This window comes from Gekko japonicus, unplaced genomic scaffold (genome assembly GCF_001447785.1).
Source record: "Gekko japonicus isolate JY-2015 unplaced genomic scaffold, Gekko_japonicus_V1.1 scaffold819, whole genome shotgun sequence".
In the NCBI taxonomy this organism is placed as follows: Eukaryota; Metazoa; Chordata; class Lepidosauria; order Squamata; family Gekkonidae; genus Gekko; species Gekko japonicus.
The window spans coordinates 750,025-771,515 of NW_015175995.1; the positions used below are offsets into that span (position 1 = coordinate 750,025).

The window sequence follows — 21,491 nt, forward strand, 5'->3', positions numbered from 1 at the left end:
TGTTATTCATTTGTTGATACTAAACATTTTCCCCAGTGGAGCCCCAACACAGTTTATAAGGTCATTCTCCCCTCTTCAGCAATACTTGTTGGCTGATGCCGCCATGGGATGGGCTGTGTTCTCCCTACTTCCCCGCCTTGGGACTCCAACAATACTCCTGTGAGGTGTGTTAGGCTGAAGGAGAAAGACTGTCTGAAGGTCACTCAATGAGCTTCCACGGCAGAGAGGAGATTGAATCTTGGGTCTCCCAAATTCTAGTCCTGCTCTTTAACTAGTATACCATGCTGGCTCATATATTTCCTCATTTATTATAATTGTTAATCCTTTATATGCTTGTCATGTTCTTGAAAAGTGTGCATTGGCATTTGTAGATGAATACAAAAAACAGTAAACCTATTTTTCCTTGTAGTGTAACCATTTTCTTCATTTTGTCTAGGTCCAAGAGTTCAGTGGACAGATTCAAGGAATTACCAGTAATGGCTTTGCTGCACTTACTTTTGATGGCACAGTTGGAGCACCGGTGATTCCCCGAACCACTAGCAAATCATTCACATTTACTGACGAAGACAAGAAAACTGTAGAAGACTTGCGCATTTGGGTGGCAAGAAATTTTGCAAACTGTGCACCAGCAGCAAATTTGTCAAGCATCCAGCCACAAATGTTTTTTGACCTCACTTGCCAGCTAGTTGGGAAAGCAAAAGCAGATGAGTCATCCTATCTCCTTAAGGTTTGCTTGTTTTTCATGACTATTTTAATTCTAGTATTTTTATTCTTTGGTACTGAGGCAGGATGTTACAAGTGTGATTAAAAGTGAAATGACAGCCAGTGCATGGATAATATTCCCTGAGTGTCCATTTAAAGTCATGCTGAGTCAAGCTATTAGTCCATCAAGCTCATTGCTGTCACTTCCAACTGACAGTGACTCTCTCAGGATCTCAGTCCCAGGTCTTTTCCAGCCTTATTAAAATCTGCTGTTCCTTATTCCTTGAGCACCTTTTAAAACTCAGATCAGTTTTTAGAACCCGTTTGTTGGACCTGCAGGGTAGTTGCTAAGAGGAGATCTCAGTTTCCAGTATAAACATGGATGTTCCATATGCTCTGTATGCTTCTTTAAAAAAAAGAACTAATGTTTTATTAAGTTTTCTGAAATACAAGGTGCAGAGTAGGAATTAAGTAGACATGTTTCTAAGAGATTTGTAATAAGAACCATATATGGTTGGAAATTAGTTACGTCTTTATATTTAGCTGTGAAACGTAATACAATGCTTATCAATGTAAGACAATATTCACTAGTTGTTGATCATTACCACATGAAGGATTAACAAGAATAAACTTAGTACCTGTCCATCTCCTATGCATAAGAAACATATAATAGGTCTAATATATTATATAGCTACACCTGCTCTGTACTCCCTCCCACCTCCCATGCCCTCTCTGTAAACTACCCCCACCAAAATAACAAAATAAACAAACTACTAAAAACAACATTAACTTGTATGTTTAACTTGTGAACCCCCAAGTGGGAATAAGTCACCAGACCCTTGGTAATTATCCAAGAGAATAGGGCTTTAAGCCCTATATCTGGGACTTCCTAACCTGGGAAGGCAACAAAAACCAACACATCCCCCCTCCCCCCATCAACTGTTAGTGTAATGTTATAAAATATATTTATAAGTAATAAACAGGCAACCACATTACAACGTCTTAATGGATTTTAGCAAATAGATAAATAAAAAGATTGATCAAGACATTTGCCAAAGTGGAATTTTGCTCCCTTTGGGAGATGTTGTACAGAATACCAATTTATATTTCTGTGGTTTCTTTGATGAATCCTGCAGAATATCAAAATTTAGAGCTTGCAATAAAGAATGTCCACTGTCCAGATCAGATGCATAATATGACTTTCCCTGACAAACAACTTGTATTTTACTTGAGGCCATCCATTTGTATTGTATGTTGGCGTACGATAATTTTCTGATAATGGACTTCATCTCCTGACGTTTTTGTAATGACTCTGGAGAGAGATCTCTAAAATTTTGTATTTTTTTGTCTTGATATAACAGGAAACCCTTTAATCTGACCTCCTGCAAGTTTTTTTGTATTGTACGATTGTCGATAAATTTAGCTACAGTATCCTTTGGCCCTTTAAGATGTGGGTTGTTGGCTGGACCAACTCTATAACCGTTTTCAGTGGCTGGGGCTATGCCCTCTTCAAGGTCTAACGCTGATGCCAGCCACAATGCCAAAAATTTAGACAATTCAGTGGTGCCCTCCTCTTTCTCAGCAATTCCTCTGAATTTTATTTTATTTTATTTTATTTGCCTAAGAGTGTTTTCTTCTTCCTGGACTGCGAGCCCTCACGTCATGGCAGCATCTACCTTTTGGGAGACTTGATTTAGAGAGCCCTTAATTTCTTCTAGTTGTTCAGCAATTGGTTTGATGAGGGTAGTAATTTTGCTTTGGTGCAGTGGTTAGGAGCACAGACTCTAATCTGGGAGAACTGGGTTTGAGCCCCCACTTCTCCACATGCAGCTGCATGTGTGACCTTGGGTCAGTCATAGCTCTCTCAGAGCTGTTCTCTCAAGCTCCACCTACCTCACAGGAGGTCTGTTGAGGGGAGGGGAAAGGAAAGGGATTGTAAGCTGTTCTGAGACTCCTTCGGGTATTGAAGAGCAAGGTATAAATCCAATCTTTTCTTTTTCTCTCTAAAATGTGATTTTGGGCTGTATCATCAGTGTCCAGATCACACAAAGTGATGGTATTGCTTTACTTTGCTCTAGTTAGACCTCACCTAGAGTATTGTGTTCAGTTTATCACAATTTAAGAAGGATATAGACAAGCTGAAACGTGTCCAGAGGAGAGCAACGAAGATGGTGAGAGGTCTGGAGACCAAGTCCTATGAGGAGACAACTGGAGAGGAAATGATTCAGAGGTGATAACCATCTTCAAGTACTTGAAGTGCTGTCATATAGAGGATGGTACAGAGTTGTTTTCTGTTGCCCCAGAAGGTCGGACCAGAACCAATGGGTTGAAATTGAATCAGAAGAGTTTTCGCCTGACTTCCGGTTTATGGCGACACGACAGCGGATGCCTCTCCCGGGGAAGCGATCCGCGCACTTGTTGAAGGCTTCTAGCCATGGGGCTTTGAAGGGTGGCCTCTTCTCCAGTGCGTTGCTGGGGAATTGAGGTGCTCTTCCGCCCCGACGGTCCTGCCGCTGCTGCGTCCCTAATGGAACGAGAGCCGCTGACCAGGACAAGCATTGGAGATCGGGCGTTTAAAACGTACCTTGAGCGAGGTCTTCGGACCATCAATGAACTGTGAGTCGAGTTAAGCTGAAATGCTGGGAATTTAACAGAAAGCCCCCCTGGGAACGGCGAGACAAGCGAACGGGGGAGGGGCTTCTCCCATACGCACAAAGAGAAAAGCGATTTGCCAAGGGGGAGCAGAAATAAAAGCCCTCTACTGGACCAGATGACGAACATCAACCAACAACTGACGGCTTTAAACCAGAACTTTGCAGCTCAGCAGCTCCAACTGACTGAGACTACAAAAAAACCGGAGCAAACAGCCGAGAAAGTGAAGGAAATGGATGCCAACTCCAAAAAGGTTTTTTTTAAAAAAGGTCCAAATGCTGGAAAAGAAACAAGCTTCAGATGAATATCAACTTTTGCAGCTATAAATGGAAAATCTAATCTAGTCCTCCGGTTCCAAGGGGTCCCTGAAGAAAAAGGAGAGAATCTAAAACAACTGCTGAGTGATGCACTAGCCCCAGTTACAGATTTAAAAGTGGAATACCTTGCAAGAGAAATGGGTGTGGTTTATAGAACCTATTCCATTTATATCAAGAAAAATAATCTGCCTGGGGAAATAACGGTTAGATTCTCAAAGAGACATGTGAGAGATCAAATCCTGAAAGCAACTACAGGAACGCCCTTAAAAATTGGAGACAATATTATCAGGATTTTAAAAGATATTCCATTTGAAATAAGAAAGAAGAGGAAGGAGTATAAAGACTTGATTTCATTTTTACAAACGAACAGCATTCCTTACAGATGGTTGACTCCCGAAAGTATCATTTTCAAACTGCAGGATAAAAAAGAAAAGATTGACTCTGTTTCTGAAACGCGAGAGTTCCTGAGACTGCAACTGAGATAGTCCAGTGAGGACAGCAAGGAAGAAAAAGACAGCAAGCCTAGTGGTGAAATGGATTCTGCTACTTCCGATGATGACTCTGTCTCCGAAAAGGGGGCGGCAGCCCCTAAACGAGAATGCCAATTAAGGATTAGAAAAGATAAAACAAAACGAAGGCTGAAGAACTCTGAAAGGTGCCTTAAAGCTTTTTTTAAAATTGATGATGCTCTTATGATTTTCTTTAAACAGTTAAAAATGGTTTAAAAGATAAATAATATAGCTTGATCGACTATGTTCAATGTAATCATAGCATTTTAGACTAACACTGATACAAGCTGTTGTAATGATCTCCTATATTTGAGTTTTTAGTTTTGTTTTCTTTCTTTTCCCTCAAAGTTAGTTTCCCCCTCCCTTTTTTTCTGTTGTAGTTTATAGAAAAATGCAATAAAAAATCCCCTCCGGGGGCTTAAAAAAAGAAAGAAAAAGAGTTTTTGACTAAACATTAGGAAGAACTTTGTGTTAGAGTGGTTCCTCAGTGGAACAGGCTTCCTTGGGAGGTGGTGGGCTCTCCTTTGGAGGTTTTCAATCAGAGGCTAGATGGTCATCTGGCAGCAATGCTGATTGTGTGAACTTAGGCAGATCATGAGAGGGAGGGCAGGAAGGTCAGTGCTTAGTTTTTGTGGCCCTTTCTAACACATCCAGAGAAATCCTGATTTCCACCTTGTAGTAAGGAAGCAATTTTTCTCCAGGCCAGTTTGACTGGAGATTCTGGAGGTTTTTTGTCATCTTCTGGGTGTGGAACAGTGGTCACTGTGGGTATGGGGGGAGGTACTTGTGAATTTCTTGCATTATGCAGGGGTTGGACTAGATGACCCTAGAGACCTTGGAGAGTCAGTTTGGTGTAGTGGTTAAGTGTGTGGACTCTAATCTGAGAGAACCAGGTTTGATTCCCCACTCCTGCACTTGCAGCTGCTGGATGACCTTGGGCAAGGCGTAGTTCTGTCAGAGCTTTTCTTGAAAGAACAGTTTCTGTTAGAGCTCTCTTAGCCCCACCTACCTCACAGGGTGTTTGTTGTGGGGAGGGGAAGGGAAAGCTAATCTGAGACTCCGAGTGAAGGGCAGGGTATAAATCCAATCTCCTCCTCCTTGATTCTGTGATTCTAGTATATAAGCGGCAATCAGAGGTTTCATATGTGAGCATATGAACCTGCCTTGATCTATGTATCAAGCTTTGTATTGACTGTTCTGACTGATAGAAACTCTCCACCATTTCAGGCAGAGAAAGGACTTTCCTGCTGTCTGATGTGCAAGGGACTGATTTGAAGAACTTCCACTTGCATAGATTGTCATTCTACCACTGACTGACAACCCCTCTTAATTCTATCCCATATCACACTGCTGTTATCTTATGTATTGAAGTTAATGGAGAAGCCTTTCAACGTAGGCATTACACATGATCAGCTGTATTTGCTAGGCATTCTACACAGTCAGAAATATCAAAGTAGATCCCACCCAAGGACTGGATAACTTCAGTAAGGAAACATTCACATGTTCCCCACATATAAATGTTTGTGCATGGAAAAATAGCATGTTCGCTCAAAGCTGTGCTAAAATGTTACTTATCTGCTGGTTTTTCCACTGTGTGGAGGGACTCTTTAATCTGGAAGTGCTTGGAGTACTGCAAGCCTCTGGGTTCATTCTGTAGTACTATAGACCAGCTTTGCTATGTGATGTGTGGCTTAGCTAACTGTGATGAATCATCAAGTAGTGAATTATCAAGTGTTATCCATATGTGTGTGAATTGTCCCTCCAAGGGAAAATAGAAGAAAACAGTCATGGCTACAGTCAACCTCTTTTCTGAACACTATCTTGAAACAGAAGAGAGGCTGGCTTTATACAACACTCAGTTTACTTGTGGATTGCACAGAAATCAGTTAGAGATTGTGGCTTTTTGGTTCTGTTTAAAGTAGGGAAGACCAAAGAAATATTAGAATTAAGACAGATTGCAGATTCAGTAGGAATTTGACTTGCTTAACAATTTTTTCAGGTACTGTGTTCATTAGAGGGAATTGAGGGAATAAAACTTGTATAGGCACCAATGTTCCCTCTAAGCTCCACAGTGTTGTGAGCAGAAATTCTACCTCATGATTGAAAAAAGCTAGTAGCATTAAAGTTGTGAGTGAGTCAACATTTGACTGTCACCTAAATTAGTTTTTTTAAGATTACTTCCATAACCTTGTAAAAATCCCAGAATAAATTATTTTAAATTCTGTTTAAACTATATTTTAAGAATAATTTAAACATTATAAGAGAAAACAGAATCAAGTCAAATTTCACCCGCCCCTTTCCACTATAATGGTAGACCTGGCCTCCAAAGAACAGGTCTACCCGCCACATTCCACTATATTTGTAGACCTAGCCTTGGACCATCACCTTGTGCTGATTCTTAGAAAACATACCAGCCCATTTGGGGGAGGGGGGGTTGTAATTCCTTCAGTCAAGTTTTTTTGTGTGTGTGAAATATGACAACTGGCATTACAGGTCAAGGATAACAGAGGTGGAACACTTGCTGTCAAAACCCTGCCTACCCTAAGAAACAGGAAGTTGCTTAAATGTTAGTAACCTGCCCAAAATACTTATTTATTCAAATATTTATATCTGACTTCTCCCTGTGACTCAAGGCAGCTTACAAATCACACTGAAAAGCACAATAGGGTTGTGCAAAAAAAAATCATTTTCCCCCTGCCTGTTGGGACCATTATAGTCAATGAGCCCCATAGGTCAAAATGGAGACTCAATCTGGGGGTATCTGGGGCTCTGGGAGGTTGGGTTCTTTAGGTAGAGACACAATCAGTCAGTCAGTCAGTCATTTATTACGGCAACAAGCCATAGAAGGTAGAGACACAAAATGTGCAGCATAGCTGCTGGTCCCTCTCCTCAAAATTCCCCCCAAATTTCAAAAAGATTGGAGCAGGGGGTCCAATTTTGTGGGCCCCAGAAGGAGGTTCCCCCATCCTCCATTGTTTCCAATGAAGGGGGGGGCTTTGTGTGCAGAAGCAGAAACCTCTAAGCTGGCATCTAAAATTTTGTGTGCCAGCACCCCATAGCACAGCTTAGAGGGAACTATGATAGGCACTATTAACAGTAAGCACCAAATGTTTTGGTGCATTTTGCTTCAGATGTTCATAATGCAGAAACTGTTGGCAATCACAGTGGAATCCTGGAAATTCTGCATCAAGCGGGATTCCTACCTAAAAGACAGATGAGAAATAACCGCAGATGCTTAATGACTATCCTTGAATATTATGAAATACATCATGGTAAACAATTAGCTCTTGTATTCTTGGATGCAGAGAAAGCATTTGACAATGTTAATTGGCCATTCATCACAGAGACATTGTGAATTGTGGAAGCAGGTGAAAACTTTATTAAGATGATTCAACCTATATACAACGAACAAAGAGCAAGAGTAATGGTGAATGGCGAACTGACAAACACTTTTAAGATCCAAAAGGGGACTAGACAGGGATGCCCTTTATCTCCTCTTATATTCATCCTAGCCTTAGAGGTATTAAACAACGCAATAAGAAGGGATAAAGAGATTATTGGACTAAAATTAAAAGGAGAAGAATACAAACTATTAGCTTTTGCTGATGATATTGCATTTATTACGGAACAACCGAAGGAAGTAGCCATTAAACTAAAAGAAAGGATTCAAGAAGATGGACAAGTAGCGAGACTGAAAATAAATGTTAACAAAACTAAGATTTTGACAAAAAATATGGACGTGAAACAAAGAGAAAATCTATATCAAGCTACTGGATTTCAAATTGTTGACAAGGTAAAATACCTTGGAATTACAATTACTAACAAATGCAGTTCTCTTTTTGAGGACAACTACAAAGTATTATGGAAAAAAACTAAACAAGACTTAGAAGGTTGGAAAAATTTACAATTATCCATAATAGGAAGAATTGCAATAATAAAAATGAATATATTACCCAGATGGATGTTTCTTTTTCAAACAATCCCCATTTTACAAAACCAAAAGATTTTTAAAGAGCTAGATCAATTAACATCCAAATTTATCTGGCAAGGGAAGCGATCACAAATAAGACTTAAAATTATGCAAGACGTTAAAGAGAAAGGTGAATTTGGAGTTCCAAATTGGCTATTACACTACAGGGCCGCAGCTTTAACCTGGTTAAAGGAATGGATTACTTTGGAAGACAGAAGGCTATTGAAGGCCATGATTTAGCTTTAGGATGGAACACATTCTTATGGCATGAGAAAGCTTCAACACAGAAATATTTTAAGCAGCACTGGCTAAGAGCGGCTTTATTAAAAGTATGGGATTCAAACTATAGAAGCTTTTATATTAAAAAATCGAGACTCATAGTACCATTGGAAGCATTTACCTTGCCAAATGTCTTTACAGGTGAAAAGCTATTTAGATATCAAGATATTTTGGATGAGAAAGACTGCTTGAAATTGCCAGAACACTTGTCTTGGTGGAATAAAACACAATTAAAATCTATCTATAATAAAGATAAAAAGACTGGTTTTAATGATAAACTAACTGAATTAGAAAAAAAACTCTTGTATTTTCGGATGATAAACTGACTAAGAAAATCTATAAAATTTTGTTAGAGGATTTGCTGTTAGATGAAACAGCAAAATATGATTCTATGGGCCCAAAATGTAGGTCATAATATTACTTTTAGAGAGTGGGGCCAGATATGGTCTAAAAACATTAAAATGATTAAGGCAGTATCATATAAAGAAAATATGTATATGTTTTATAGATGGTATATTGTTGTTGTTGTTCAGTCGCACAGTCGAGTCCGACTCTTCGCGACCCCATGGACCAGCTCCCGCCAGGCCCTCCTGTATTCCGCCATCCTCTGAAGTTGGCTCAATTTCATGTTCGTTGCATCGATGACACTGTCTAACCATCTCATCCTTTGCTGTCCCCGTCTTCTTTGACCTTCAATCTTTCCCAGGATCAGGGTCTTCTCCAGTGAGTGCTCCCTTCTCATTTGGTGGCCAAAGTATTTGAGCTTCAGTTTCATTATCTGGCCTTCCAGGGAACAGTCAGGGTTGATTTCTTTTAGGATTGACTGATTTGATCTTCTTGCAGTCCAAGGGACTCTCAAGAGTCTTCTCCAGCACCATAGTTCAAAAGAATCTATTCTTCGGCACTCGGCCTTCCTTATAGTCCAACTCTGTGATGGTATATTACACCAGATAAACTTGCTAAGCAGAATGAAAATTGCTCAGATAAATGTTGGAAATGTAAAAATAAGATAGGTACATTTTATCATATGTGGTGGCTTTGCGATGTAACAGAGAGATACTGGAGATGGACTCACAAGATGATACAAGAGATATTGAGAACTAAAATACCATTTTTGCCGAAATATTACTACTAAACATATTTCCAAAAGATTTTGATAAAGATGGTAGATATTTGAAAGTACATCTATCTACGGCAGCAAGAATATTATATGCGAAATATTGGAAACAAATGGAAGCACCAAAGAAGCAAGAATATGTGAATAAACTGTTGGAGACGGCTGAAAATGACAAACTGTCATCGTTGATGAGAGGGACAACAGAACTAACATTTCAAAAGACGTGGAAAAAACTGTATGACTGGTATAATATAAATGCATAGTTTAATGTAATTAAGTTTTTGGTACTATTAATCTCTCTTAGTTAAATAGAAACTATGGTAAAAAGATAGGAGTGTACAGAAACTTAAGCAAAACCATAGAAAGTGACTTAAGAAAATTTTTAAGTATGGTAATAGAGTTATAAGAAAATATACTGATCTCTTTGTATGTCTTATGTATGTAAGTGGTTGTTTGTTTATATGTTGTATGTATGTATGTGTATAATATGAAAAATAATAAAAGTGTACCCATGGGTTTTTTTTAAAAAAATTCTGCATACGTTTGATCTGTGTGTGAAGTTTGGGCATTAGGCTACTGACTGTGGCTACTTTCAGTGGCATCTTTTTTCCATATTTTGGGACATTTATTAGATACGTGCACAGTTATCAGCCTTCCCTTGTGCTTGTTTACTGTTCCTTCATCTTGGGCATTGCCTATAATTTATACATTTGTCAGTATCAGTAAAGCATGAATATAAGAGCAATATCAGCCTGGTCTTAAAAGCAAAAAAATGTAACATGCAAAACAGAAAATCCCACTAATTACTATATTGATAACAGTCTATTAAGTTACTGTCATGTTTTAAACCATTTGTTTTTAGCAGGTGTTTTCTGTTCAGATGTTCATAAATGACCATTAGAGAGATTATGTACAAATGGAAGAGCAAGCAAGCAGCTGGCAGGTGTCTAGTAACTGTTTTCATTAAAAAAACAAAATTGAATCTATAGGAACCAATAGCAAGAAATGCTATGGATGTATCTAAGAAGCAATAAATGGGGGAGGGCACAAAGCCTGATCTATTAATTCTCATTTCACAAACAAGCTGAAAGCAATCTAATTAAAACTTTATATCACAATGCTAGATACTCTCATATTTTGCTTGAACCAATAAATTGAAACTATATATAGTTTTAAAATTTTGAAATGCTACTTTTTAAAAACAGGACTTCTCAATGGTGAACCAAGAGATAAAAGTTTTAGAAGTACTTAAGATAAATACTTGATCTGGGCCCAGTACTTTTCAATGTTTTTATAAATGATCTGGATGAGGGTGTGGAGTGGCTACTCATTAAATTTGCAGATGACACAGAATTGGGAAGAGCAGTAAATATGCCAGAAGATAGAGGCATAATTCAGTGAGATTTGAACACACTGGAAAAGTGGGTGGATGTGAACAATATGCAATCTTCTTCGTGGTCTCTGTGCATCACACCCTTGGGAATATACTGCGCCTGCGCTGACCTTCTCGGTACCGGTAGCTAGCAAAAGAGATTTTCGCGCCTCTCCCAGGTCACGCGCCGGCTCCACTGCGCATGACCAAGGAGGGGCACGCAGATCCCGCCAGTTCTTTTCTGACCGCCGCGCTGGTAGGACGCCTTCTGCTTCGGTCTGTTAAGTACCTAACTTTCTGCTAAACTTGCGTTTAGTTAGTTTCCTTTTCTTTATTTTGTTTTTTGTAGTTAGCATTTTTCTTCGGTGTGTTTGTTCCTTGTCTTTAACGTTTTCCCCTCCGCTGGCCTATGGCCCCGCGGTGGGGTTGTTTCAAACGGTGTAAGACTTGCGGCCTTAAAATATCTCCCACCGACGGGCATTCGCTTTGCCTCGTCTGTTTAGGGGAGTCGCACTGTGTTTCTAAGTGCGGACATTGCCAGAAATTCTCGAACCAGACGAGAAAAAACAGGGCAGCTCGTCTGCACTTGGCTTTGATGGAGAAGGCGCTATCTCCACAGTCGTCTTCGCCGTTGGACACGTCCGGGCACGCCTCGATGTCCACCCTGGCTGCGGACACTTGTCCTCCCGTTTCGGGACCATCGACGTCGACGGTCGCAATCGATGCTTCGGCACCGAAACGATCGACGCCGATAAAAGACCACCCCGTACCTTCCAAGATCCGGAAGCAGGGCAAAGACTCACAGCAGTCGAAGAAACCTAAAACGGACAAGTCGAAAGTCCATAAGGTTTCAGCTAGTCAAGGTCGAGATCTCACGCAAGAACCTCATCACCTGATTGGTTCAGATCTCGACATCGACCTTACTCAGCAGACAAATCAGTCGCAATCTGATATGTCGAGTCGTCAATCCTCTCATGCTTCCCCGGAACGTGGAGTCGATGATCGACACCGACCGGCATCCCCTACTTTAACCTGGGATGAGAGACAGTGGCATTACTTGTATGGAAGCCGATACCCATACCCATGGGCTTTTCCTCCACCACCTCCACCTGACTGGGATCGTCAATCGGTGTCATCCCGCATCTCGCAGTTTCGGGATCGATCCTCGGTATCGAAGCAGTCCATGCCGATACATCCACCAGACCCGGCTGCACCCCCGGTCAACATGCCGACAACGCATCAACCGGAATTACCCGGATCATCCCCGGAACCATCCAATGTATCCTCCGATTCAGACGACTCCTCTGAACATATAGAGGACGTGAACATACAATCCACCCCACAGGATGTGGAAGCGGATCTGCCTATTTCTCCATCAGAGGATGTTAAGTCATATGGAGACTTTGTTCAACGTATGGCGTTGGACCTGTCTATGACTCCTACTCTCGTTGCCAGTTTCGTGGATGACAATGTTTTTGACATTATGCATTCCAACACTTCGCCTTCTGTGGCTCTTCCAATGACAAAAGTCCTCTTACAAACTACTAAGGACTTTTGGACCCATCCGGCCTCCATTACTGTATCCAATAAACGTCTGGATCACATGTACAAGATCCAAGAATCTGGGGCTGAGTTTCTATACACGCATCCTAAACCCAATTCTTTGGTCGTATCGTCGTCCACGAAAGGAAAATCGAGTCACTCAACGCCATCAGATAAGGAAGGAAAGAAGTTGGACTCGGTGGGCAGAAAATTTTACACTGTCGGTGCAATGGGCATTAAAACGGCAAATTATGCAGCCTGCATGGGCCGCTATCAGTTCAATTTGTGGAAACGCTTAAACGACTTCCTTCCACATGTACCAAAGGAATGTCAGCCTCAGATTAAGAGGCTTCAAAATGAAGGGATGGTACTGGCTAGACATCAAATTAGTGCTGCCAAGCATTCCTTGGAATCTGCTAGCAAGACTCTAGCAACTTCCGTAGCCCTACGCAGACATGCCTGGCTCCGTTCCTCCTCATTGCCATATGATACCAGATCGTCGGTGGAGGACCTTCCTTTTGAAGGCTCTGGACTGTTTAGTTCCACCACTGATACGGTATTACAGGAAATGGATAAGAGTATCAAGACGTCTAAAAGTCTGGGAATCTCTCCCCCAACTAAATACCCTAAGACCAAGCAATGGCCTAGACAATCTTGGTCTTCTAGACAACCGTACAACAAATCGCCTACGGATCAATGGCAAAGACCTCCCTCTTCTCAGTCAAGGTCTTTTCCCCCTAAGAATAAAGGACAATCATCGGGTGCCTATAAGTCGAAGTTTCCCAAGAATCCCAAACAGGGGCTTTGACTTCAGCCTTACTGCTCATACTCGCCTCGCTCCCTTTCTTCACGCATGGCTGGACATTTCTACAGACAAATGGGTTCACTCTATAATAAGAGATGGCTATCTCATAGAGTTTTCTCAAATCCCCACAATTTCCCATTTCGTCGGAACTCCAACGTCACCTGTCCTGATGCAAGAAGTACGATCTCTGTCACTGAAAAACGCTATAGAGATAGTCCCGGCGGCAGATCGTTGCCACGGGATTTATTCCAGATATTTCACGGTCCCCAAGAAGGACGGAGGACTTCGTCCAATTATGGATCTAAGATTTCTCAATCGATTCATTGTTTACAAAAAGTTTCGTATGACCACTTTGCAAAGTATTTTACCACTCCTGCCTCCAGGGACATGGATGGTCACTTTAGATCTCAAAGACGCTTATTTTCACGTCTCCATCCATCCTCGTCACAGAAAATTCCTCAGATTCACGGTCGGAGAGGACCATTATCAATTCAAAGCCCTCCCCTTCGGGCTCTCTACCGCCCCCAGGGTTTTCACGAAGGTAATGGTGGTTGTCGTCGCCCACCTTCGTCTTCAGGGCATTCAGATTTTTCCGTACATAGACGACTGGTTAATGGTGGCAGATTCAAAGGACTGTCTCCTTCAGCACATCACCATTACACTGTCGACCCTATCCTCCCTTGGAATTCTAGTCAATTTGCAGAAATCCATGCTGCAACCTGCAACTCGCGTGCAGTTCATAGGAGCTGTCATAGATTCCCTGGCCACTCGGGCCTACCTTCCTCGCCAACGGGCAGATACCATTCGTCTGGAAATTCGACGTTTGTTCCGATCCAATGTGACATCAGCAGTCCACGTTCAGCGGATCCTGGGTCTCATGGCAGCCACCACCTCTGTGATCGAGTGTGCACGCCTTCGCATGCGTCCGTTGCAGCTTTGGTTTCTAAAGAAATTTCGCCCCTCCTTTCACCCCCCAAGTCTTCGACTAGTCGTGCCTCCTCAGGTCCTTACCTCCCTGCAGTGGTGGCTCGTGGACACCAATTTGCTGGCGGGTGCACCGTTCCAACCGATTGTTCCCGTGATGTCGATCACCACAGACGCCTCCCTGTGGGGTTGGGGTGCTCATACGGACGACACTTGTGTGGGTGCTCCATGGCAGCCCCTTTGGAAACGTCATCACATCAACTATCTGGAACTGCTGGCCGTAAAATTTGCCCTCAGATCCTTGCACAAACAGGTTGCAGGGAAAGCTGTGTTAATATTTACGGACAATACAACTGCAATGGCTTATATCAATCGCCAGGGCGGGACAGTGTCCAGATCCCTTTGCAGGCTAGCTATGGACATATGGGAAGAGTGCCTTCATCGGAATATCACTCTCCAAGCTGCCCATCTGCCAGGAACTTTGAACCAGCAAGCAGATTTCCTGAGCAGAGGAGGAGCATCGGACCACGATTGGGAGCTGAATTCAAAGTATCTCCTCCCTCTTTTTCAACGTCTGGGACATCCCCACATCGATGTTTTTGCAACTCGATTCAACAAGAAGTGTCCCATGTTTTGTTCCAGAGCGGGGTTGGACCCTCTGTCACTGGGGGACGGCCTGTTGATATCGTGGGCTCACAACTTTCTGTACCTATTTCCTCCGATTCCGCTGCTTCACAGGGTGTTGGTGAAAATACAACACGACAAGCCCCATTGTCTTCTAGTAGCCCCCTGGTGGCCTCGGCAAGTTTGGTTCCCGACACTGTTGAGGTTAGCCAAGGGATCCTTTGTACACCTGCCGCAGGAGTTGGATCTCCTCCAGGCTCAGGAGGGCCAGGTCCTTCACTACGATCCTCTGAGTCTCAAGCTGACTCTGTGGGAAATACGCTTTCAGTGATGGACGCTCGTATCAATGATGTCTTGTTGAACTGTCGTAAACTGTCTACTCGGACTTCCTACACAAGGAAGTGGAATCTATTCCTGCAGTATTTGAATTCCTCAAATCTACCTCCTCCGCCAGTGGATTTGAGGTCTATTTTTGCATTTATTTTGTCCAGAATGGACTTGGGTCTCAGTTTTTCGTCGGTTAAAGTGTATTTAGCTGCGGTGTCAGCTTTTCATCCATCTGTTGATGGGTTTTCAGTTTTCTCGCATCCTCAGACAAAACAGTTTTGTAAAGGCCTTATTCGCCTGTACCCTCCCCGTCGTCCTCCAACCCCGGCCTGGGATTTGGCTTTAGTTTTGCGTTTTTTGATGGGAAAACCTTTCGAGCCATTGGCCACTTGCTCTCTAAAATTGCTGTCACTCAAGACTGCGTTTTTGGTGGCCATTACCTCTGCTCGTCGGGTCAGCGAATTGTCTGCTCTGAGGTGTGATCCACCATACTTAAGTTTTTCCCCACATGGGGTTTCATTGTCTTTGGACATCTCCTTTTTACCGAAAGTTGTTTCGGAATTTCATTTACGTTCAGATGTAGTTCTGCCATCATTTTTCCCGTCTCCTGCTAATGAAGAGGAACGGAAATTGCATTCTCTGGATGTTAAGAGAGCGTTGTTGTTCTATTTGGGCAGGACTAAGTCTTTTCGCCAGTCTCCAGCTTTGTTTGTTGCTCACAGTATGCCCTCCCAAGGGAAGAAGATCTCTTCCCAGAGGCTGTCGAGATGGATTGTGGAGGTGATCAAGCTATGCTACGCTTTGGCTAAGAAACCTCTTCCAGGTCAGCTTCGCGCCCATTCTACGAGGGCGGTAGCAACTTCCACAGCTTTCCTGCGAGGTATGCCGTTGGAGGACATCTGCAACGCTGCGACTTGGGCTACTCCGCTCACCTTCGTGAAGCATTATGCCCTTGATGTCCGGTCTTCTCGTCGTGTGGCGTTGGGTCGGTCTATATTGCAGACGGCGCAGATGTAGGGCCTCGGCCCCTCCTCCAGGTAAGAGTTATTGCTTGCTATTCTCCCAAGGGTGTGATGCACAGAGACCACGAAGAAGATAGACAGGTTGCTTACCTGTAACTGGTGATCTTCGAGTGGTCATCTGTGCATTCACACCACCCGCCCTCCTTCCCCTCTGCTCTCGGCCCTTCATCTTGTTTCTTTGAAGGCTGTTGGGCGGCGGTCAGAAGGAACTGGCGGGATCTGCGTGCCCCTCCTTGGTCATGCGCAGTGGAGCCGGCGCGTGACCTGGGAGAGGCGCGAAAATCCCTTTTGCTAGCTACCGGTACCGAGAAGGTCAGCGCAGGCGCAGTATATCCCAAGGGTGTGAATGCACAGATGACCACTCAAAGATCACCAGTTACAGAGTGCATTCACACCACCCGCCCTCCTTCCCCTCTGCTCTCGGCCCTTCATCTTGTTTCTTTGAAGGCTGTTGGGCGGCGGTCAGAAGGAACTGGCGGGATCTGCGTGCCCCTCCTTGGTCATGCGCAGTGGAGCCGGCGCGTGACCTGGGAGAGGCGCGAAAATCCCTTTTGCTAGCTACCGGTACCGAGAAGGTCAGCGCAGGCGCAGTATATTCCCAAGGGTGTGAATGCACAGATGACCACTCGAAGATCACCAGTTACAGGTAAGCAACCTGTCTATCTAAGAAGGATAAGTGCTGAGTTCTACATCTGGGTAACTAAAATAAGGAACATGCATACTGGATGGGGGATACACTTCTGGGTAGCACTCAGTGTTCCCTCTAAGCTGAGTTAGTGTGAGCTAGCTTACAGTTCTTTAGCCTCCAGCTCGCACATTTTTGTCTTAGCTCAAGAAGGATGACTCCAGAGCAAACTAATTTATGCAGTAGCCAAATCGCTCGCTCACAGCTTTAATGCCAGTAGCTCACAATGTAGAATTTTTGCTAACAAGTCTCCATAGCTTAGAGGGAGCGCTGGTAGCAGTGTGTGTATGGGGTATGGGTGGACCATAAGTTAAATAAGAACAGTCTGTGACTGGTCCGAAATCACCCACTCAACTTCCACAGCAAGAACCTGGGTCTGGCAGACCCTGCTCTGAAGTGCTAACTACTACGACTAGGGTAGCCAACCTCCAGGTGAAGCCTGAAGATTGCTGGGTATTACAACTGAACTCCAAACAATAGATTTCTCTATCCTGGAGAAAATAACTGCTTTGGAGGGGGTGGGTCCAATGGACTGGAAAGGGTGTCAGAATTGGACCCTTGCCTGGCTCAGGTAATCAGTGTACTTGTAAATCTGACTTTCTGATGTACATAGCTTTGCTTTGCTGAATCGCATTATTGTTGTTTTTGCATTTCCTCCCTGCTTGTAGTTCCCAGGCCCATGTAGCACCTGCCAGCAATGTATCAATCTATTCTCAAGGATCCTCCTCTGACATTCCTGAGGGGAGGAGTGATTGAAACATGTCTGTGTGAATTTAGATAGCTGCGCTTTGTAACACTATGTAAGGATGCCTCCTCCATAAGGCCAGGGGAACTTCGCTTTTCACAATTCTCATGGCCTCAAGAGAGAGTCTCAACTGATAAGCATTCTCACCATTTTAATTGTACTCTATTAACCTGCCTAATTGCTATACTCTATTAACCTGCCTAATTGCTATCTAACCATGACGTATGAATGAGGGCTGGACCAAAGGTCTTGTAGTTTCCCATTTTGTATTATTCCTCAGTTCTGGCAAAGAGTTTCAACTTGAAGCAACTTTCCTGACTTTCTCAATAAAGCCTGCTTAAAAGGACTTATTGCGTCTGAGAGTTACTGGGCAAGCTGACAAAGGGCCTCCTGCCTTTGCCTTTTTACTGACTGAACCAAGCTTGGTTACCTAGCATCAGCCACTGAGGGAAAGAAAAAGAAGAGAATGGTTTGACAACCGGTGGGCCACTTAAGTAGCCAACCTGCGGCAAATGAGCCAAGCAGAAGTATAAGCATCTTTTTCAGGAGAGACAGCCGTTTTGGCAGTTTATTGTGTCCAAGCTGGCAGTGGGCGGGGGAGAGGATTGAACCCAGCACCCAGCTAATGGCACACAAATACTCTTGAGTGGTGGTTACCTGGCGGTTGCCTGGCCAATGGATGATGGAGCGCACAGCACAGCCAATGGGAGATTGAGAAATTGCCAATACATAGAGCAATTATATATATAGGATATATGTATCAAACCAATGAGAGGTTCTTAAATCATTCACTGTTACTTTAGTACTCTATGTTGAGAGGCTATTTTTGCAGTGTTTTCCCCAAACCCTCCTGCACATGTTATTTGTATAATTGCTGACTCTTTTGGTGCCCAGAAGGCTGGTACCCTCTTCCCAGTACCCAAACCCCTTCTCTTGGAACACTAGTTCTCTTCTTATGATTGATTTTTCAGGTCTCTAAAGGCAGTTTCTAATCACACCAGACCAGGGATTTCTACTCCTCAGAGATAACTCTCCTTTATAACTGTGCAGAGAATCTCGTCTCTCCCTAGAAGATATATCCCCCCTTCCTTTGGCCTGAATGAGAGCTTCCTTCACTACCCAAACCTGTTTGCCAAAGTCTCCTCCCAATTCTCTGTCTGTGTTCAAACTGCTCTTGGCTAATGCTGAATTCAGACTTTCAAATCTCAACATACAGCTCTGAAGTCCTTCTGGGCTGAGCTGATGCTAACCAATCAGATCTCTTGGAACAGCCTGTTATTCAAGGCTTTCTGGCTCTGTGAAGAATTAAGCCCTCACAGTCCTGTAGTTGTACGTACAGCACTTCTAAATCTCTTAAAAGGTACAGCTCATCATAACAGTGTACTGAAGGTTCTTTATAAATAGACAAATCTTATTAAAGAATATTTGTCTTAAAAGTTATTTTTGTTAATTTAGCTTCATGATCTGAAGCACATTTATTTGCAAGTGAGACCCATTGACTTCAGTCAGATCTGCTCTGAAGAAAACATGCCTAGGATCACAGCCTGAATACAGAATATTAAAATTGTACTGTCTCTATTTTGCCACTTTGAGGACATATAATGAACTTTATTTCCTGGTAGGTGTGGGATGGTACCAGATGTCCCTTGCCATCTTGGAAACTGCTTATTAAAGAAGATGATCTTGAAGGAGATGGTGTTCTCATCAACCAACTTAAAAATCTGACTGTGGATGTTACAGTATACGATAACCATGTACAGATGGCAAAATCACTGAAGGTAAAGGAAAAACCTCAGCAATTCTGCTTTTTCCCCTTTGCTTTTCTGCAAAAGCTAGAAGCGCAAGTCTACATTTATTGAAATTGCATGCTTTCCCATGATTAACCTGCTCAAACCTCACAGCAAGACAGACCTTCCACTAAACAAATGAAAAAGACTAATTGCTTTAATTTTCCGTGAATAAGTTGCCTTCTAATGAAGCAGCTTCATTCTTGATTTTGTGGTGTCATGTACTTGTGAACATATGCAAAACAAAAGATGTTTTCTGTGATTGTAAATGATTTCTTGTAAATGGGATAAACTCTAGTTTAATTTGTAATCTCCATTGGAAGCAGTAATTCTATATTCTGCAGAAGGCTATTGCCTATGAAAGCTGCCATTTACGGACTGCGGCATTGTGCAAGTCATACCCTTTCTCTATACAACATTAGTAATCCTTATAGGAAGAGAGAGAACAGTATAACAGTATAACAGTATAACTAAATGTTTGATCCTTACCATATAGCGCCATCTTGCTTGCAAATAAAGGATGTAAAAAGAAAACTAGGAAAGATTTTTGATCAGAAAAGGGTTCTATTAGCTCTTAAATGGGTATATTCTAAGCCGTATTAAAGCTAAAGTTCACTGTCGAATCAGGTTTTATTATATATCAAAAGACAGCAGTTTCAGATTCATATATTTTAATGATAAGGTTGCCAACCTCCACGTAACTAGGAAGAATAATACCATGAACAAATTACTATGAGAAGTTATTAAAATTATATTTCCATAATAATCCAATATAATATATTCATAACAAACTTGCACATTCATTCATCTGTTACTATGTCATATCATTTAATTAAGTCCCATTTCTCAGTACTGGTCAAAGTGCTTTGTGCCATTAGAAAATGTGACCATTGGATCTTTGGAGGAGTTATTGAATGGATCATTGTGCTTCTAAGAATTATTGAATAGATGTTTGTGAGATGGAGATTGGCAACAAGGGTTCCCCAGGAGGAAATGGCTGGTTTGGAGGGTGGAGTCTATGGCACTGTATCTGTCTGAGGTCCCACCCCTCCACAAACCCCACATTCTCCAGGCTCCATCCCTCAAATCTCCAGGAATTTCCCAACCTGGAGTTGGCAACCCAATTGCCTTCCTAGCCAACCACCAACCTAGCTTTATCTGCCCGTCTGACTTCAGCTTTCCATCTCCCCACCACACCTGCAGCCTCTACCGTGCTCTGAAGCCCTGACTGCTACGTCACACTGGCTGTCATAGGGAGGCCATCTCAGCAGGGCATAAGGACACAGGGTCCACCATTCTCCAGTGGTCCAGGAGTGGGGCAGTCCTTGACTCCTTACTCCTGGGAAAGCACCCCCCCTTCCTCAGGCAGGGCCGGCAAACTTTGATCCCAGAGGGGAGGGGCTTATCCTCTGATCCCCAGTCTTACCGGCCCTGCCTTCTGAGCAGGATATGCTGGCTGTGCTCTGAAGACCACAAAGATCCCAAAAGACACTGGAAGGTCAGAAGAAGAAGCGGAGACCTAAAGGGCAATGGGAGAAGGTACTTACCTTCCAGCCCCAAAACATATTGGAGAGTTGCGGGCCTTGAATTACAATGGATCCGGCGCTGGCAGTCCTGGGAGGCCCCCAGGCGGTCGCGGCGCCAAGAGGAATACCTCGGACCCCGCTGAGAAGGCGGCGGTAAACTGCTCTCCCCCCCCCCCATCCAGCCACGGCAGCGTGCAGCAGTTTTGGGGACAGATGCTCAGTGAAGAGCCTGGGGAGAGCAGAGGCAAGAGAGGCAGCCGAGGGTGGTGCGGAATCTCTGTCGCCGTTCCTTTCAGCATTGGAATGGAGCCCCCTCCTTGTTCCTGATCGTGGCGAGGAGGGATGTGTCTCCTGCGCAATCTACCCGGTCGGCTGAACCATGGTAGGACTGTATCCATTGAGAACTGGCAAGGTGTGGAGGGGGAGAGAAAAAGAGGATTACCCCCCTCCTCCAGTTTTCTTTTCCCCACCCTTTACTCCTTTCCTCTGGATCTGGATGGGAGGTTCTTTAAAAGGACGAATTGCTTCTGGTCCATGGGTCCTGTCTCTAGCAGGGACATTTTACAGTCCTTATTGCTGGGCCTTC

General features: G+C 43.2%; 1 protein-coding gene across 1 annotated transcript in view; it reads left to right on the forward strand.

The window, feature by feature from the left end:
• POT1 (protection of telomeres 1) overlaps positions 1-19,370 on the forward strand; it is a gene marked incomplete at its 3' end in the record, with an annotated part of 89,722 nt that extends 70,352 nt beyond the window's left edge. The window contains exons 8-9 of the mRNA XM_015426396.1: positions 437-727; positions 19,215-19,370. Coding sequence (XP_015281882.1) covers positions 437-727; positions 19,215-19,370 — 447 coding nt within the window. The remainder of the gene's footprint in view (positions 1-436; positions 728-19,214) is intronic.
• Positions 19,371-21,491: the final 2,121 nt, after the last annotated feature.